Source organism: Melospiza melodia, chromosome 6 (assembly GCF_035770615.1).
Source record: "Melospiza melodia melodia isolate bMelMel2 chromosome 6, bMelMel2.pri, whole genome shotgun sequence".
Lineage (NCBI taxonomy): Eukaryota > Metazoa > Chordata > Aves > Passeriformes > Passerellidae > Melospiza > Melospiza melodia.
This window is the reverse complement of record NC_086199.1, coordinates 11,000,877-11,018,467: the sequence shown is the minus strand read 5'-3', so window position 1 is coordinate 11,018,467 and position 17,591 is coordinate 11,000,877. Positions and strand designations below refer to the sequence as shown.

The following is a 17,591-nucleotide window of genomic DNA, read 5'->3' as shown; positions in this document are numbered from 1 at the left end:
CCTCATGAGTAGGTTCTTTGGCTTCAAATAGATTCAGCAGTGTCTCGATGTTTGTCAGCAGCACAGGACCTAGCACTTGAGGAAACTGCTGTGTTATTGTTGTTCCTTTTCTGTGTATTAAATTCAATATGTGGATTTTAACTTGCGTGCATGTAGGCATTCCTGTGTAACTTTTTGGTCACCTGAATGAGACTGGAAGGGGAATAGTGTGGAAGGGAAAAAAGGAAGGAAAGAAAGCAGTGTCATCTTGTTGGGTCAGTGTTGGGGAGAACAGAAGCTGTGGAGCAGGGAGAAGTGTGCATGGGAGGGCAGGTGAGCCTCATCAGCTCGGTGTCACACAAGTGCTGCAGGCTTTGGCTTTGTTCTGGTTGCTGCTTTCTGGCTGTGCATTCAGCATTGCTGTGATATAGTTAGCAGCTGTCCTTAAAAAAAAAAAAAAAGTAGATGGTGTTTTTAAAAGGCTTGCAAGAGATGTCTGATAAAATCTTGGTCAAATGTGCATTTTCTGTCCTCTTAATTTTATACTTTCTCTTTAAAAAAACCCTAACCCTTTCAGGTTTCAGTACAAAAGCTCAGCCATGTCTAGACAAAAGCCCGTTGTGATTAGCATAGGTGTGCTGCTCCATGCTAAGCATGTGCAGGGCTATGTTCATGCTCCTGGTGGGGTAATGTGCTTCCTGCCTGTGTGTGGATTGCAGGGCTTGTGTGTGCAGAACTCACTGAAGAGCTCAGGTTGGAATTGTATGGGTGTAGAAAATGTTGCACACTTAAAGTGCATATGGAAAGGCTGTTTGCTTGTATAGTTATTCAGACCTCATCTATGGCTGCACATTGGTGCCACCTGCTTGCAGGAGGGAATGAACAGGCTCGTGTTATTCAAGAAGAAAATACAAGGCAAGGCCTCAACATCTGTTCTGGCTTTATTGTTCGGTCTGGCCTGGGCTGTGGGCAGAATGTAGGGCACAGCTTTTGTGTTACAGCTGGGTGTTAAACTGGAAAGGCATCTTGGGTCAGATGTGTTCTTAAAATGTTTAAAAATAATAATATAAAGATGCAGAGTTTAAACTTAGGATGGATTGAACTCGATTACTTTAGAGAAAAGGCAGCTATTGCCATCTATGCTTTTTCTCATTTTCTCTTTCAGTTCTTCTAATGGTAATAATTTTTATCACTGCAAAGTGACCTTTGTAATCATTGCTGGGTGATTAATCTTTAACTGGGTAATTTTTAAAGCAATATTTTGCTCACAGTTGTAACATGATACTGTGGAGTTTTGTAGCACAGCACCTACAGTCATTTTGAGGCAGTAATGCTCTTGACTCCATGTTTCCAGTGCTGCTGCTCTGTATAGAAACCCAAATAGTTGCTTTTGTTTCCCTAGGCAGATACAAAAATGCCCTCAGAACTTTATTTGCATATAGATTATAGTGCCAGCCGGGTGTAGTCGTGTATAGGAAGAGCTAACTGCTGCTTCATTTATAGCTTTTTAATTAAAAAATGTTTCTCAGTTTGCAGGATTCCAGTTCTGTTTCATTTAATGCTGCTATAGTCTGTTCAGTGATGGTATTTCTATGAAGTACCAGCTGCTATGACTAGGCAGTCCTTGGAAAACAGGAATGAAAGGGGATCACAAGCATTATCTGCTGACTCAGGGAGAAGTCACATGCAGGAGGAAGTGGAGATGAGCAGCAAAGTTCTTCAAATGTCTTTGAGTTGCTGCTTGGGACACCAGTGTCAGTAGTGAGGAAGGAAAGTGGAAAAAGCTTTTCTTCTGACCCTGAATTTTGTTTGAATTCTCTTGTGTCACATAGGTGTTGTGCTGTTGTACCACAGCTGTGCATTTACAATTACACTGTGAGCATGAGTAATACCAGTGAACCCATAAGAGAATTTTTTTGTGCTCTGGGAGCCTGTGCCTCCCTTGTCTTATTTTGTTTAACAGCCATCATGGGTACTGTAAACAGGGAATTTTACACTATGCAATAAATTTAAGTTCTGCATTGATAAAGAAAATGCAGAGTTGGGAATGGAAGCACTTGTTTAATCTCACTTCACTAGAAGTAAATACATTAGACTTGATCCAAAACTGCTTTAAGAAGCATCAGCAGCTAAGTTATTGTATGGCAGCTCCAGTTCTTCCAAACAATAAAAGCATCTATTCACCTTTGGATATTACACAATGCATGTTTTATAGATAATGCTCAGGGTTGCATATTAAAAGGGAAGAGGTGTTTCTTACACTTTCTTTTAAGATCTGCACTGTGTGATTTAAAAATGAATTAGTATCAGCTGGGGGAGATCAGTAAGTGCTGTTAGTAAAGGAGTAGCTTTTTTAGGTGGGAATCTTGTCATCCTTCACCTTGAGTATTTCAGTTGTTGTGTAATCTTTCTTTATTAACTTCATGGAAGACGTTGTTCAGATCTGGAAGTATATTCTTACCTGTTGTTTTGCAAAAGATCAGTGCCTGAAGAATTGCCTGTAGTTTTATGGCAAGTGCTTTTAAACTTTGGTTTAAGGCTCCTGTTTGCTTCCTAGAGAAGGTACAGAAGGATGTGTTTGTATCCAGCACCTGACTGTGGACCTACTCTTCTGAGTTACCTTATTCTGAATAACAGAAGCAGCTGACTAGAGCAAGGTCCCACTCTCCATGGTGTGTGTTGCAGTGCCCTCACACAGTCATGTGTTACTGTGCTTTGCTTTGAAATCCAGAGGGTTTCAATAGCTCTGAAATGCCTTGTGCAAACAGCAACAGCAAAAACATCAGAGATTACTGAGAGGGTTATGGAGAAGGAAAAATGCTGGAGGCATCCTGCCCAAGCCTCACTTCGACTTGGGCAGGATGCAACTAGGAGCAAAATGTGTCTTGTCATCTGCAGGAGGGGAGTATCCTTTCTCCAGGGGGTCAGTCCAGGTGTCCAGAGGAAATGTAAAGCTCCTGAATGGCTCACAGCTGTGCCTGGACCATGCAGCATCCTCGGGGAGAGCTGTGAGACAGAGCAGCCCCTCAAGTGCAGAAACTCGAGTGGGAGCTGGCACTGCTGCCTTGCACAGAAGCAAAGTAACAGATGACAGAGTGCTTGGTGGCTCTTTGAGAGGCCTCTGCTCCTACTGAGTTTATTCTGGCATGTTTCTTCTCTAACTTGGGGATGAAAAATAAAATGTGATGTGTCAGGCTGAAGCTGCTCAGTGCTGGGCTCCTGCTTGCAGACAGTGTTTTGCCTTCCTGCACTCTCTTTGTGAATGGTGTCCATTCCACCTGTGGGCCTTAAGGTAGTTTAAGCTGGTGCTGTGGGTGAGGGAGGTATCCTGACTGTCTCTACTTCCTTACTCTTCTTCTTGTCTCTAAATATATGTGGTAGAAATCCAGGAACTGGTATGGAGTTAAAGCTAATAGCTTTTTTTGTTGGATTACTTTTATATTTTTAAAGCTTAGGTAGGTGCCCTGCTTTGGTTTGTCAAGTAGATGGTGGAAGGGCAGTGGGGCTCTTGAACCTTCTGATTATTTCCTTCTGATACAACTGTTTCCATGTCTAACTTGAAGTTTGGGAGGGGTCAGAAGGACAGGGGAGATACTCTCTGACCTGTAGGGGGGACTTGATGGAGGTACACTGCTACAGTGACCTTTGGCAGTTCCTTTGGTAGTTTGGAGAAATCCCTGTTTCCCTTTTGCTAGCAGATGTCCTGGCTTGACAGCTCATGGGTAGAGGTGAGGAGAGCCTTAGCTGCTGTGGATCAGGGTTCCAAATCTTGCAGTGTGCTGCTCTTGCATGTCCAGGTGCGTTATTAGCTCAGGGAGCCCCCAGGGATGGAGAGCTCAGTCTTTGGGAAGAAGTGATGGGAAATAAAGGGGCTGTGTCATTTCTCTCCTGTGCAAATCAAGGTATTTCTGCACACTGGTTTTGAGATGTGCCCTCACAGCTCTGGGGGAGGGGAACTCCAAATCCCCTCCACATCATTTTAGAATAATAGTGATATGTATGTCTTCTGCTCTGCTTCATTTCCTCTCTTCCACAGTAGAACTTTTTGGGCTTGTGCAGTAAACCACATTTGTAAAATGGGACAAACTCTTTAAAATACCTTTTTCTTCTCAAAGTGAATTTTAGGCTGGATTGGTTCTCTCCTGAGTTTTAGTGTATAGTCTGTGGAGTAGGGGTTATATTCTAGTGGTAAGAAAAGAGACAGATATGGTAACTGCTGTGGAAAAAGCAACATGATACTACTGTGCCTGGTTGGGGCTGCATTCTCTGCCTGGGTAAAGGCAGTGGAAGTTTGCATTCCCTGTGAATTCTGATAGTGGAACAAAATTTAGGGGGTGCTGGTTGTAGTAGGAGGATTTCCTCTTGGAGGAAGCAGCCATGATTCCTGACAGACTTGGGACAAATGGGAAAGCCAACAGTGGGAAAGTGATTACTGAGTGTTGGCTCCCACAGCCACTGACATGGAGCTAATGGCTGTGGCAGAGACTTTACAAATACCTGGTGGGTAGCTAGATGAAAGTGTAGGATGACCTGAAATGTCAGATCTTGTCTGCCACTATACAGCTTCTCTAAGCACAGGTTGCACTGGTTTAACTGCAGTTGCTTAAACAAGCAAACCTCATTGATCTTAAATTGATCTGTTCTCCTAAAAAAAGAATAACCCTTGCCCTTCTGACGTGGCTATTTTTACATGAAATATGCAACAGATTAAATTGAATTATCTTTACAGCTTTATCACTGAAGTGCAGAGTGTCAGAATTCATCCTGATAGTCCTTGTTCAGAAGCATGGGACAGTGTTGGTGAGCATTGCAGCTGTGCTTGGCATGGTGCTATAAAGGGATGGAACAGCCACTCTGCTCTGAGGCCCCTCTTCTGCTCTCGTGGCTGATGCTCTGAAGCAGTCATTTCATTTCAATGTGATTCCAAATTCTGAGCAAGCTCTTAAGCTTTTTGTTGGTACATCATGCAGTAAGAGTATTATGCTGTGTATATTTGTGGTGGGGTCAGCACTGTTCTGGAAGAAAGCCTGTCATGTCTGCCTTACATATGAGGCACAGTAGATGTGGGGCTGTGGGCTTGAGAAGGGGTGCTGGGGAGGATGTGGTGCCAGAAGGTGAAGGCCCTGGCAAGCATCTTGGAATGCAGGGAGGGAGAATCAGCCTTTATGGATGCTTGAGGAGCACGCCACTCCCATCTTTCTATGTGTGTTAGCCTTTAGGTGCTCCTGTCCTTTGCAGAAAAGCATGAGTTTCAGCATAACCCTACTGTATGTGCCTTGGAGTGGCCTCTACAGCTGTCAAGGAATGAGGCCCGAGGCTGGACAGGTGTGGGCTTGGGTGGAGAGGTGGAGCAGGGGACAAGTTGCAGGAACACTGGAGGTGCTGCTCCACACCCTTTGAGCCCAGTGTAACTTGGCTGGTTGGTGCTACAGAGGGGCAGGAGGGAGGAACTGACACTTGGCTGTGGGAATTGTGCAAATGGGGGTCCTGAGGGTGGCATGAAGCCCAGCATCTGCAGGCACCTCTGTGTGTGGTGCCCAGGGAGGAGGGAATGCCTGGCTGGAAAGAGGTAGCTCCTTAACCCAAGGCATTTCCTTGGCAGAGGGGGCTCCTGGGCTCCTGTTGTAGAGCTGTGGAGCAGCATGAGGAGCACGTTTGGCCACGTTGCTTTTAGGTGCCATGAGGTCCTGCAGCACCTCCCTGCACTGGGTATCACCTGGAAGGGCTGTGGGGCTCCCTCTGCAATGCCCCAAAGCCAAACTTGGGGTTTTAACCATGGGAGGTGAAACTTCACCCAACCCACTGTGGCTGAGCGGAGCTAATGGAGCCCTGCTGCTGACAGGGCAGCTGGGCTGGGATGTGCACCTCATGTGTCCCAGGGCAGAGGAGGTTCAGACTGCTAAACTGAGAGAAAACTGTCCTTTTCCTGATTGAGGTGGGTTCTCTGCTAAAGGCAGGCTGACATGTCCTGGTGTCACACCTCACCTGGCAGTGTTTGGGCATCCCCTGAGCTGCAGTGGGTATACTGGGGTGTGTTGGGATTGGGATGGAGGTGTTTAAATTCATGAACACCTGACTGATGATTGCTGTCTTTGAGTATTTTTATGGGATAAGAATGTGCTTTTTCAGTGTAGGTTAAAGTAAGGAGAGAGACTTATTATTCTTCTGTTCTATGAACCCCATGTTAGACTTCAGTAGAATAGGCTGTCCTGGATAAGGAGAACTGAAGAGAAAAATTTGATAAAGGGGAGGCTTAGGGTTGACTCCTTTGCATTCCAGCCCAGACTTGAAATGAGGAAGAAGGTAAAATTTAATGCCAAATGTTTCAAGACTTGTAATTTTAATTTCAGACACTCTTTGTGTTCTGTGTCTGGTCTTCACCTCCCATCTCTTGCCAACAGAGGATGTTGTCTCTTCTCACTCCTTTTTTTTTTGCCTAGTTGGAAAGTAATGAACATGCAGAGCGTGCAAAATACCTTGTATGTGCAGTTGCTAACCACCCTAAAATAAAACAACGTGAAACCTTCCCAAACCTTCCCAAAAACCTGAGTGAAAGATAATCATGGTGTCTGTTGTGAAAGAAACCATCAGATGATGGTGCTGAACTGGTAGTTCAGTGTAAATATGTTGCTGACAGGTGGTTATTTTTAATATGTGCTATTTGTACTTTAAATTTAATGTTAAAATATTTTTGTCATCTGAATCCTGACTGTTCTTACCTGAGCAGATTTCAGGTTATAAACAGTGGTGAAACCATGAGTGTTCACAGTAATGTAATGTAACTTTGTGTTACTAGATCTTTTCTGACCTGTTTGAATGCATCATGCAGTGGTGGTTATATGTCTAATTGCACAGCACAGAGAAAATATGTGTTGAAATATTGCATAAAACTTGAGCGTTATGTGGCATTTTGTAGTGGAAATAGCACTGCAGGTACTCATTTATAACAAGATTTGCAAGTTTCTCTCTGCCAGGGCGGGTGGTTGGGCTGGCTGTGTGTGTGCTGACTCAAAGGAGGGAGTTGCTTTTTTTCCTCTTCTCATCCTCTTCCTCCTCCTCCTCTTTTGACTGCTTGTGACCGAACATCATCAGAATTGACAAGAGCTTGCTCTTGAAACATACCTTAGTTTGAAGTTGCTTTTACAAACTATGTGCAGCTGTAGATCTTCACTTGAGACTTTCAGAGCTCTCCTGCCAGCCAGGTGTTAAGCTGGTTACAAACAGACTTTTAACACTTGTCTGAGTGTGGGTTTGTGTCTCAATGTGGATGTGGATGCATTTTGATTTCTCTGGGGCAGCTGAGACTGGGACCTGCTTGTGACCTGAGGGACCCAGTGTCACCTGGGTGGGCATTCCTGATTGTATGGGGCATGGAGGCACAGAGGGGCTGCTGGGACAGTGCAGGAGGTGCTCAGAAGTGTGGTGTGGGAGGTTTTATGCATGTGCCTACCCTGAAGGGTTAATCTGTCTGCACTCTGCAGTCTCATGATGTCCAGAGCTTGGAGCCTGCTGCCTGAGCCTAGCTCCTCCCTTTTTCATTTAATGATGGCTGGAAGAAAAATAATCAAGTGTGCTGGAAGAGAAACATTAATTAACTTTTAATTTAGATCTAACGTATGCTGCTTAGTGTGCTGCATGAGAGTGTGCAGTGTCTGTCATGTTATATGGAGGCCGATGCATTGAAGAAACAAGGAAAAGCCTCAGGTCTGAATGGGAGGATGGGGTTTTAACTCTGTGGATGGGTTTTATATCTTGATTAAAAGTTGCAGATGTGTGATAAGTCGTTTTTGTATCCATTTTGCATCTGAAATTACTTTCTCTGTAACTTGGTTTGTGTCTGTTTTCTCTTAAGCCAAACTTGCAAGGCGAAGTCAGGAGAGAGAGAATCTCGGCATGCTGGTCTGGTCACCTAACCAGAATCTGTCTGAAGCAAAATGTAAGTCTCTTCCACTACTTTTATTCCCTTCTTTCCTTACATGTATCACTTGAAGAATGCAAAGTTGCCACTTTTGGTAGAGAGCTTATGTCTGTGACCTTTCCATTATGAATTAAAATTAATTTGAAGAAAGGAAAGCCTACAAAGCAATCCCCAGATGATCTTTGTTCTCCACTGGGCAGTTGCTCAGTGTCAAATCCACGGGGACAGGGAAAGCAAGAGAAATGTGACAAACATTATTCCATGGTATGAATTTTTTAAGCTACTGATCTGCAGACCTACAGAATTGACTTTTTTTTTTTTTTTTTTTTGCTGTTGGTGCTGTAGAAGACCACAGAAATAAAGGGGGAGAGCAAAATGAAAAGTGCTTGGGGCTGGGGGGTCCGGGAAATACTTGATAATTAGTAGTACCTTTTCCTCCACAAAGACAAATCCACATCTGGAGCCCATGGAGGTTTTAAATTCCAGAACAATTGCAGTGCCTTGCAAGTCCACGTGAGGGCAATTACCAGCGCTCTGTGTGTGTCTGGGAACAAGTCTCAGTGCTGCTGCCAGATGGCAGAGCCTGTGTTTGAAAGGCTTGTCTAGCTACAGTTCTCCTCATGAATAAGTAGGGCTCCTTGATTAAAGGGCTGCGGTTTGAATGCAGTAACTAAACCTAAGCGCTTTGGGGGGAGGCAGCTGAAAAGAGCTTATTTTGACTTTGTGCTTATACCTTGTTTCTGATTTTGGGGGCCAGGAATGAGAATCATGCATTCCTGTTCCTCTGCAGTTCTTGTGGTGGCACTATTAAGTGAATACCTGATTTTCCTGTAGACCCAAGGCTGGGATGCATGCTAAGGCACATGTGAAGATGTAGTGGCATTTGCAAATTAAGGCAGCAGAGACTCTGCAGCAACTGGCTTTGTCATGGAGGGCCTGTGCTCTGCCCTGGGGCATTTGTTCACTGAGCAAGTTACCCCTTAAGTTACAGAACGATGATGGTGCTGATCTGCAGATAAAAAAGGCTTTGCAAGGATCATGTTTGCCTTCTCTCCTTGTCTGCTCCCTGCTGGCTATTGGATGCTGAAATAAATAAGACTGATGAGGAGAGGAATGTATTTGACAGTTATTAGAAACCTCTTAAGAGGTATAACAGCTAGAAATAGTTGCCACCACCCAGAAGAGTGACTGTTCATGGGCTGTCTGACACAGGATTCCTGTAGCTGCCTTCTCAAGTCTGAATGTCTTTTGAATCTCAGCTCAGCTTTGGAACCTTTAACTCCTGCCTGATAGGAAACTGATTTCTTGAAGAGGGAAAATAGAATGGAGGAAGAAAAGGAGGAATTGAGTAAAATAATTCTCAACTGAATGTTCTGCGGTAATTGGCACAGAAATATACTCAGAGAGCCTAGAGGGGATATAATATCTGCTAAGAAGATGTCATTAACATAAAGGGTAATTTAAAAAGTAGTTTGACATTGATAAATAAAAACTAGGTGGCAGTTATCTTTTAGTACAGTGAAAGAGTTGGGGAAAACAATGTGAATATAAGATGGGGGCTAGAATGAGTTTCTCAAAATTTTGAATATTTTAGTAAGAGTGTAAGACTCACTAGTGAGTTCACCTTCCAAAAGAGAAGGTGTTTTTGCTTGCTGTATAGCAAAAAAATAGTAATACTCATTTGGAGTTTGGGGAAGTGAAGTATGAGGTTAGTGCACCATACATGGCACAAAAAATACCTCCCAGGTGCCTATTTGATACAGAGGGATGGAGTTAAGAAATTAGGTATCTAGTAATAGTAAAAATCCAAAGGAGCATTGTGAGAGTGGCTGAGGGGACCTTGGGGTGGCAGATGGGAAGAGGGCAGCTGTGCAGGGAATGAGAGAACAGGGTGGGGGCTGGTTGGTCATAGCTTTGTTTTGTGTCAATCTGAGCTGATCCTTTTGAAAGGAATCAGGTATTCCTGTCTCTATCTGGCACTTGTTAAAAATGAGCTGTGAAAAAAACAAACCTGCTGAAGGTAGGAGCTTTTGTTTTTTTGAAACTAAAAATGGATTGATTGGTAGAAATAAGTTTATTGCTCTAATGTATTCAAGAGAGCTGTTAGGCACTGATTGCATGAGAGCCTGATTCCCTTCCTTGCAAAGGATGGGAATTTCCTCCAAAACACCAGTACTCTGCAATGGCTGTAGAGCACTTACTAAATGTATCACAAGCTGAGTTCTCTAATCTGCTTTTTGGTTTGTGGTGAAATAACATCAGGAGCCAGGAGGTCTCTCCAGTATCCCTCAAGTTCACTGACAAGTCTTGGCATCGTTATAGTGAATCCAAATTAAATGTCATCCAGGGGGATGTGTGAGAGGACTAATGATGATCAGCATTTCCATCAGTGATGTGGGAATTGATATGGAATCGTGGATGAGCCTGTAGACTGACAGGATGGTAAATAAAATTAATGCTACTGACAGTCTTGTGGAGTGCTTTGGGTCTTTTCCTCACTTGGCCTGCTGCCAAAGCAATGGGCTCTTAATGACCAACTGCAGGGTTGTGAATCTCAGTACTGAGATCTCTGGCTTTCTGCATCCAGCCTGGGGTTTGGAAGGAAATGGCTTAGAGAGCAATTTTGGGGAAACTGTGGGCAGGTAATTCAGCAAAGCTTCCCAGTGTCCTGCTTGACCCAGAAGATGGTGTGGGTGTAATGAGTGAGGTAGCCACTGAACTGCCTCTCCACCCAGCAGCATTCAGGGGAATGAACCTTGCCTTTAGTGTTTAAAAACTGAGAAAAGGGTGGAGACAGGAGCTGCTGGAACAATTTGGAAACAGAAGCTGAAGCAAACTCCCATCTGTTTAGCTTATGAAAAGAGATTGAAAGGGGGGACTATTGTCAATTATTCTCTCAAAGAGAAATTTTGACATAATAAGAGACACACATAATACAAATAGATGGCTGCAAAATAAGCCCACACAGACTGAAATGAAATGTCCAAGTGTGTGGAGGTTGTTTTTGGAGATTGACTACTGGAAGTTATCCAGGGAAGTGACGAATTCTTGTATTTCTTGATGCCTTTTTAAACCATGGATTTTTGTGATGTATTATCTTTGGTGGGGGAGATCATTCATTGGCAATGTGAAATTGCAAGTGGAAGGAGTTCTCCTCTGGTCTCCAGGAGGTTGGTGTAGCCCCTTGGGCTGTACATTGGTGAGTCCCAGCTAACACATCCATTTCAATGCTGCTTCTCAGGCTGAAGTGTGGGTGAACAAATCCTTCCAGTCAGCACCCATTGGTACCTGTGGTTTCTTTTGTTTGTACTCCAAAGCCTTGAATCCATCCTGTGCCTGAGAATCACAGAGCTCTTCTCTGTTCCTGTGGCTGAGGCTCTGCAAGAAGATGGAAGCAGCACAATCAGCTCTTTTTCAGAGTGAGCTGTAGCTCTTGTGAGCAGGAGAGTTCTGTGCAATCAGTGGAACTTGTGCAACCCACCCTTGTTAAAGGGGAATCTGTGCTAAAAACCACTGAGCAGATCTGTGACAGTGCTCAGAGCAGTGCACCTGATGGGTTTGGCAGTGGGCTGGCTAAACTGTTGGAGGTTGTGGGAGGGTCTCCTGTAAGCTGCTGAAATGAATCCCAGCAAGACCAGTGTGTCAGCCAAGACCTGGTGGATATCTGCACACCTGATGCTCCAGGCTCTCACAATTAGTTAAAAGCTTGTTGGGGTCCCATGCACCCTGTGTGCTGGAGAAATGTTTTAATTACACTGGAGAAACCTTTTGCCTGGATGTCATGAAATGATGGATGTGTTAAGAGAACATGAAAGCAAAAGTATGTGTTGGTATATTGCTGATTTTTTTTTTTTTTTAATCCTCTGCCTTGCTAACCATTAATCCTGGGTACAAACCACTTACTGCCTTGCCCATATTAGTACCAGAGTTGAATGCTGCCAACATGGTCCATATCTGCTGCTAGACTTGTGCCTTTGAGGGGTCACTTGCATAGCAGTGCCACCATAGTAGTCACAAAGGTAGCCCAAAACTAGAAGTTTGTCCTTTCTCTTTTGAAGATGAAAGAAAGAAATGTCACTATGCAGGAACTGAACATTTGGACTTAAAATAACTGCTCCCCTTCTAGTTCTGCTCCAAATACCCTGTGCTGTGGCTGGGTCACACCTCTCACAAAGAGCTTGCTGTCCAGGTGAGACTCCCAAGAGGCTCTGTGGCCTTGGTGCCTTGGAGGGCAGCTGTTCTGGCTGTGCTGGGACTCTGTCACAGAGGGTGGGGAAGGACACAGGAGGAAGAATGATGCCTTGAGCAAGGTGACATTGAGGAGCAGGAACAGCTAGGTGGAAGACAGGCATCTGCTGTCTTGGAGTGGCACGTGGTGAAGGAGGAGGGGAGATAGTGAAAAATGCATTGTAATGATGCTGTGGAAACCCTGCACAGGATCGAGCTGGGCCAGCATGAAGCTATTAATAAAACAGCAGTGTCTCTCTCTGTGCCAAGCACACCAGTGAGTGGAACCAAATAAATGACTTTGGGTTGGTTTAGAAGTGAGCAAGTGTTGGCATGCAGCAGCTGCCCAGGAGTAGGGCATGGCACCAGGAGAGAGGCTAGGATGTGATTATTGCTTTTATGCATCTGCAGTTCAGAGGTGCACACAAGAAAAGAAGATGTGTTGTTTTGCTAGTGATAAGCTCTGCTTTGAAACTAATATTTTGTCTCTCTTCTTGACAGAATACATGTGCTGCTAGATGGGAGTTTTGTTTTCTCACTGATATCTTGGTGGATATCTCCAGTGGATTTACAGTTTATGGGGTGTCATGAGCAGGCAATCACTGTTCCTAATACCTGTGGGACACTGGGTCATGGATGGCAGCTGGATCTTCTGGTCTTGCAGTGCTGCTTCCATTTAACCTGATGGCTGATTGGCATTGCCACCTTCAGCATTCACCAGTCCCTTCCTGTGTTATCCTGTGGCATCTCCTCTTTTGAGGCTGCAGCTGGCTCCCTGCTTTACATTGTGCCTGCCTTGATGCACATTGGGGGAATTCACACATCTCCCTTCCCTCTGTGGGGGGGAAGTAGAACCACCAGGGGACACGGGGACAGAGAAATGCCAGAATTAGGTGAAACGGCTGAGTGCTCCGATGTCCTCCCAATGTGCCTGGCCACACCCTGTGGCTGGGGGGAAAGGAAGCAGTCCCTAAATGTGCTGCAAAACCTGATGCTGGGAAGGCAGTAATGTGCCAGCTGAGGCTCTGATGGAGGAAGAAGTGCTGGTTGCTATGGTTACTGAAGATATTAACCCTGTGGTGTTTGGATGGGCAAGGTTTAGTTAGCTGTGCCACAGGCTGGGTAACTGCTTGGGAGTTGGTGGTGCTCCACCCTAAGAAGTTACAAGTTGGCATTCAGGATTTGAAAAGCCCATGTCCCAACAACATTTTTAAGTGTGCCCTGGTCTTAGTGTGTCAGCAGCCTTCTTAGGGTGCAAGTGAATTTTGGCTCCTCTCTGTTGTGATGGTGAATGCCAGAATTTCTGAGGACAGGTTGCAGGTTTGAGTGGCCAGAGTCTGTCTCTTGCTTTAGTTCAAGGGTTAGTCTTTGCATAAAATGGGCTCTGGATAACTAGTTTTTCTTCCAAAGAGATTGTTGAGCGAGCTTGGGAATCTGTTTTGTCTATTCTCTAATTTAAAATGACTTATCAGAATAAAGAACATGAAAATGTCTTCTAAGGTTTATTGCATGTGTCTGGTCATGATTTGTGTAGCTGGTCTCTGTTTTCAGTGTGTGTCTGGCCATAGCTGTTTTAGGAAGAGCTAATGTTTGGACATAGCCTTTCCCCTTGGCTTACTTATTTTGCCCTGTGAGTTCTGTGAACATGTGACTCTGTCACATCGTCATTAGCTCTCATTTTCCATGGGGTGTAGAGTGCAATAAATAACTATGAGCAGAAAACCACAAATGGGAGAGTGTAGTCTGGGGAAAGTGCTGATCTTAAAATCTCCCTTTTAGAAAATAAAGCCCCTATGTACAGGATGTATTTAAAATGGAAGGGAATATTGCTTCAGGGATATTTGAGAGCCACGTCCTCCCCAGCACACAGGCACCCTTCCTCAGGCAGCAGCAGTGAGGCAGAGGATATGTCTTGTATCAGAAAAGCTGTTCTTAAATCCCTCCTCTCCATCATTCCCTAATCAAAGTCCTTGAAACAGTTGAAATTGTTGTTTTATTTTGAATCCACTCTCCGCTCTGTCCTCTGTCATGACCTGGTTTGTGATTCCACAAAAGGTTGTGTTGATGCTCAGTGAAAGTGCAGCTACCTTGGCCAGGGATGGGAGAGTAGGAGCTGCTTGGGCTTTGCTACCAGAGAGAAAAAAGTGTTGTTGAACTCTCAGCTGAGGCTATAGTTGGGGGTTTTTTTGCAGTTGGCTGAGGGCTGAGGGAGGTTGTGGAGGAAGATGTATGTGTAGTGGTGCTTCTGTTTTGGGATTTTTCTGCTTGTTTGTGTCCAAGCTTTTACTTGTTGAGGTGTTGGTTTCCTTGTTTTTTTGGTAGTAGTATGTATGAGTACTGAAAAAAGAGCTGCTAGGTCTCTAAGGGGTGGACTTCAGGAGCTGTGATTGTCTCCTGAAGGTACATGCTGACCTTTTGTTGCTCAAGTAAAGATGGCAAAAAAATCCAAACTTAGGTTTGTGCCGTTTGTGTGTGCTCCTTACCTAGAAATATCAGTTTGTTGTCTGTCCCAGTGGCAGCAAAAAGGATTAATGTAGAAGCAGAATTGGGTTTATGTTTATCCCTAATCCAAATTTCATGTCATGCAGCGAACCTGGCAGCTGTGAAGCTTGGATGTAAATACAGTAGCTGAAGAATGCATTTCCATGAATTCAGAAATGAAAGAATTAGTGTTTAATTTAAGGTTCTGCTTGAATTTAGCTGTAGAAATAATAAAAATGAATAATATAAAATAGAAATACAATAGAAATAATATAAATGTCATGACCACTCTTCCCAGCAGCTGCAGTCACTGCACTTCAGAAAATGCTCAAAAGACAAAGGTGAAGGAATGCAATTTTTAGTTTTAACTAAGGCAACTTTTGATGCTTATAGTAGCATATTATGAATAGCAAAAAGATGATAACCAGAATTCAAAGGCTGTGGGTGTATCCCTGAAATGGCTGAGTTGCCTCTAACTTAGCTGCAGTTTCCCCTTTGTTTGTCATCTGCTGTGCTAGCTGCTGTTGCAGCTCTGTCTGGAAATCTCAGAGCAGTTCTTTCATCATTATTGCTGCAGGTTGATGTATCTGCATCCTGAATGCATATTTAAATTAAGATGAATTTTTAACCCTTTCACAGTAGTGGAGTCAGGAAAGCAATTTAGTTTGAGAGAACTAGGGTGCATATTTGGATGGATTGCAACAAAGGTACAGTGGATTGGTTTTTGTTTTGTTTTGGTTTTTTTTTTCCCTCAAAGCCCACAAACAAAAAAAAGCCTGAAGAAGAGAATGTGTTGGAGACTATCCAAGATAAGGATGTCTTATCTAAGGTAGCTGTGTTTTCCTGGAGGAATTGTTGCTGCTGTGCTGGGAGGGGGAGGCAGTCACCAGTTTCTTCATGTGCCTTGTTCTCTCCTGCCACCTGTTAGTGCCTCCTTTTCCCTGCAGTGTGATCCAGGCCTGCTCTGATCGTGTCAGGCTGACCCACTTTGAAATGCTGCTGCGGGATCGAGCCGGTGCTGGGCTCCGGGGAAGCTTTTCCTGAGAGAAGTTTAGAGACAGGATGGCGTGGATGTAATGGAGTGATGATGGCTGTGCTCAGAGTTAGCTGGCAGCGAGCCTTGATCTGAAATTGGTTTGGGAGCAGCCTTAGCCAGCCTGATGGGCGCTGTGTGAGTTGTAGGACCAGTATGACGAGAAGGAGGAGCTGCAGCTGCTTCACCCTGCCTGGCCCTGCCCTGGGACGGGCTGAGTGTGCCCCAGTGCTGCTGGGAATGGCAGGCTTGGGGCATTGCAGAGGACTGGGTTGTTTTGTCTGGTCTCTTATGGTAGCTGTGAGCAAAAATTAGGAAGGGTCAGAAAACTGAGCGTAACTTTCTATGTTTTTTTTTTTTTTAATTTTTTTCCTGAGAGCAAAGTTAGTCAGCAAATGCGTGTTTATAGGTATGTGATGGAAGCTGTGCACAGGCAGGGAGGAGCTCTTGTGGGAGATGTCTTCATGGAGGAATGCTTGAGGAGGTCATAGCACTAACAGCTTGCTGTGATGAGTTCATGTGCTGCCAAGTGTGACCTTTACAGACCTGCTAGTGCAGGAGGCAGAGCAGCTTGGCTTTCTCCAGGACATGTGCCAGAGCTTCCCTCATTGTTATGTGTTTGCTGTGGCATCATTTGCTCTAATTAGGAACCACTCCTACTACTTAATTTTCCTGTACTCTTACTTTTGCACTCTACCTTAAGTTCCTTCCCTGTTCATGTGCTTCTTGTGCAGGTTCAAATTGTGGTAGGGTTGTAGTGAATTTTCTAGCATTGCAAGCATTAGTGGTAATATAAATACATACTAACTTCTCAGTAAGGACTGGGTTTCTAACTCCTGACTAAAACTGTGGTAACCCACCACTCATATTCCAGGGTCTGTTTAGTAACATTGATTTATCATAGGCTTTTCCACAGAGTGTCTTAGGGTCAGCCTTGAGGGCTGAGAGCCTGCATATAATCCAAGTTTCAGCATGTGCTCTATGAATCTGTAACTCAATTTTTTCTAAAACAACTTAATTTGGCAGTATTTTATTGCCATAATATCCCTCAGCATAACACTACTGCTTTGGTTTAGAGGCTACTGTAAGGATTATGTCATTCAAGGTCTGGCTGTGGAACTTTGCTGTCTTTCTGCATGGACTTCTTAGAGAGGTCAGACACAGCTTTGTACCTCTTCTGCTTCTAAGCCTATAGGAAGCAGATAAGTGCAAGAAGGGATGCACTGAATGTTAGTGTCTCCCAAAGGCTGACCTGCCTGTGGTGGGGTGATGCCCATCTGCTGAGGGCAGCAACTGTGTGACTCAGACTTGTCTCCTTCCTCTTGCTGACTGCTGGCTTGTCTGATGCTTCCTTTCTGCCCAAGTGGCATCCCTCAAGGAGGTAGCCATGGGACAAATTGATCATTTCTTTTGCTTTTGTGTCCAATATAAAGGGAGTCAGCGTGGCTTCTCCTTTCTTGTCACAGGCCTTATTATCAGTAACAATAATAATGAGCTGTAATTTAACCTGATGGCTATTCTGCTCCTGCATGCCCCTTGTGCATGTTCCCTCGTGCTGCACAAAGACCCTGTGTTGTGGGGAAGTGGAGTTACACATGCTCTTTAGGAAGCCTGACTCTGTTACAGGGCTTTCGTTAGTCTGCATTCCTCCAACAGCAGAGAATATTATAGTTCTGGTTTTTAGGAGCTTTCAAAATCTCTTTGAGGTTGGAAAACTGACCTTGTGGAAGGTTTCACTCTCTTTAGAGTGTTTTCAGTCTGGATATTCCTTGGTGGCTTCTGAAGCTGGTTGGCAGCAGGTTGCTCAATGAAGTTTTATAGTATTCCTGCTGACTGTTTTGCAGACCAAGAATTTCAATGTATAAAGCATGATGTGGATGAAGAGATGAGAATGTTCCTAGGCAGGGTTCTGAAACCTTGTATGGGATTGCTAGTAACCTGACTCTGTGGCCT

At 44.3% G+C, this 17,591-nt stretch overlaps 1 protein-coding gene across 1 annotated transcript in view; it reads left to right on the top strand.

The window, feature by feature from the left end:
- RCOR1 (REST corepressor 1) overlaps window positions 1–17,591 on the top strand; it is an 81,945-nt gene that overhangs the window by 32,772 nt on the left and 31,582 nt on the right. Inside the window, exon 3 of the mRNA XM_063159925.1 lies at window positions 7,832–7,915. Coding sequence (XP_063015995.1) covers window positions 7,832–7,915 — 84 coding nt within the window. The remainder of the gene's footprint in view (window positions 1–7,831; window positions 7,916–17,591) is intronic.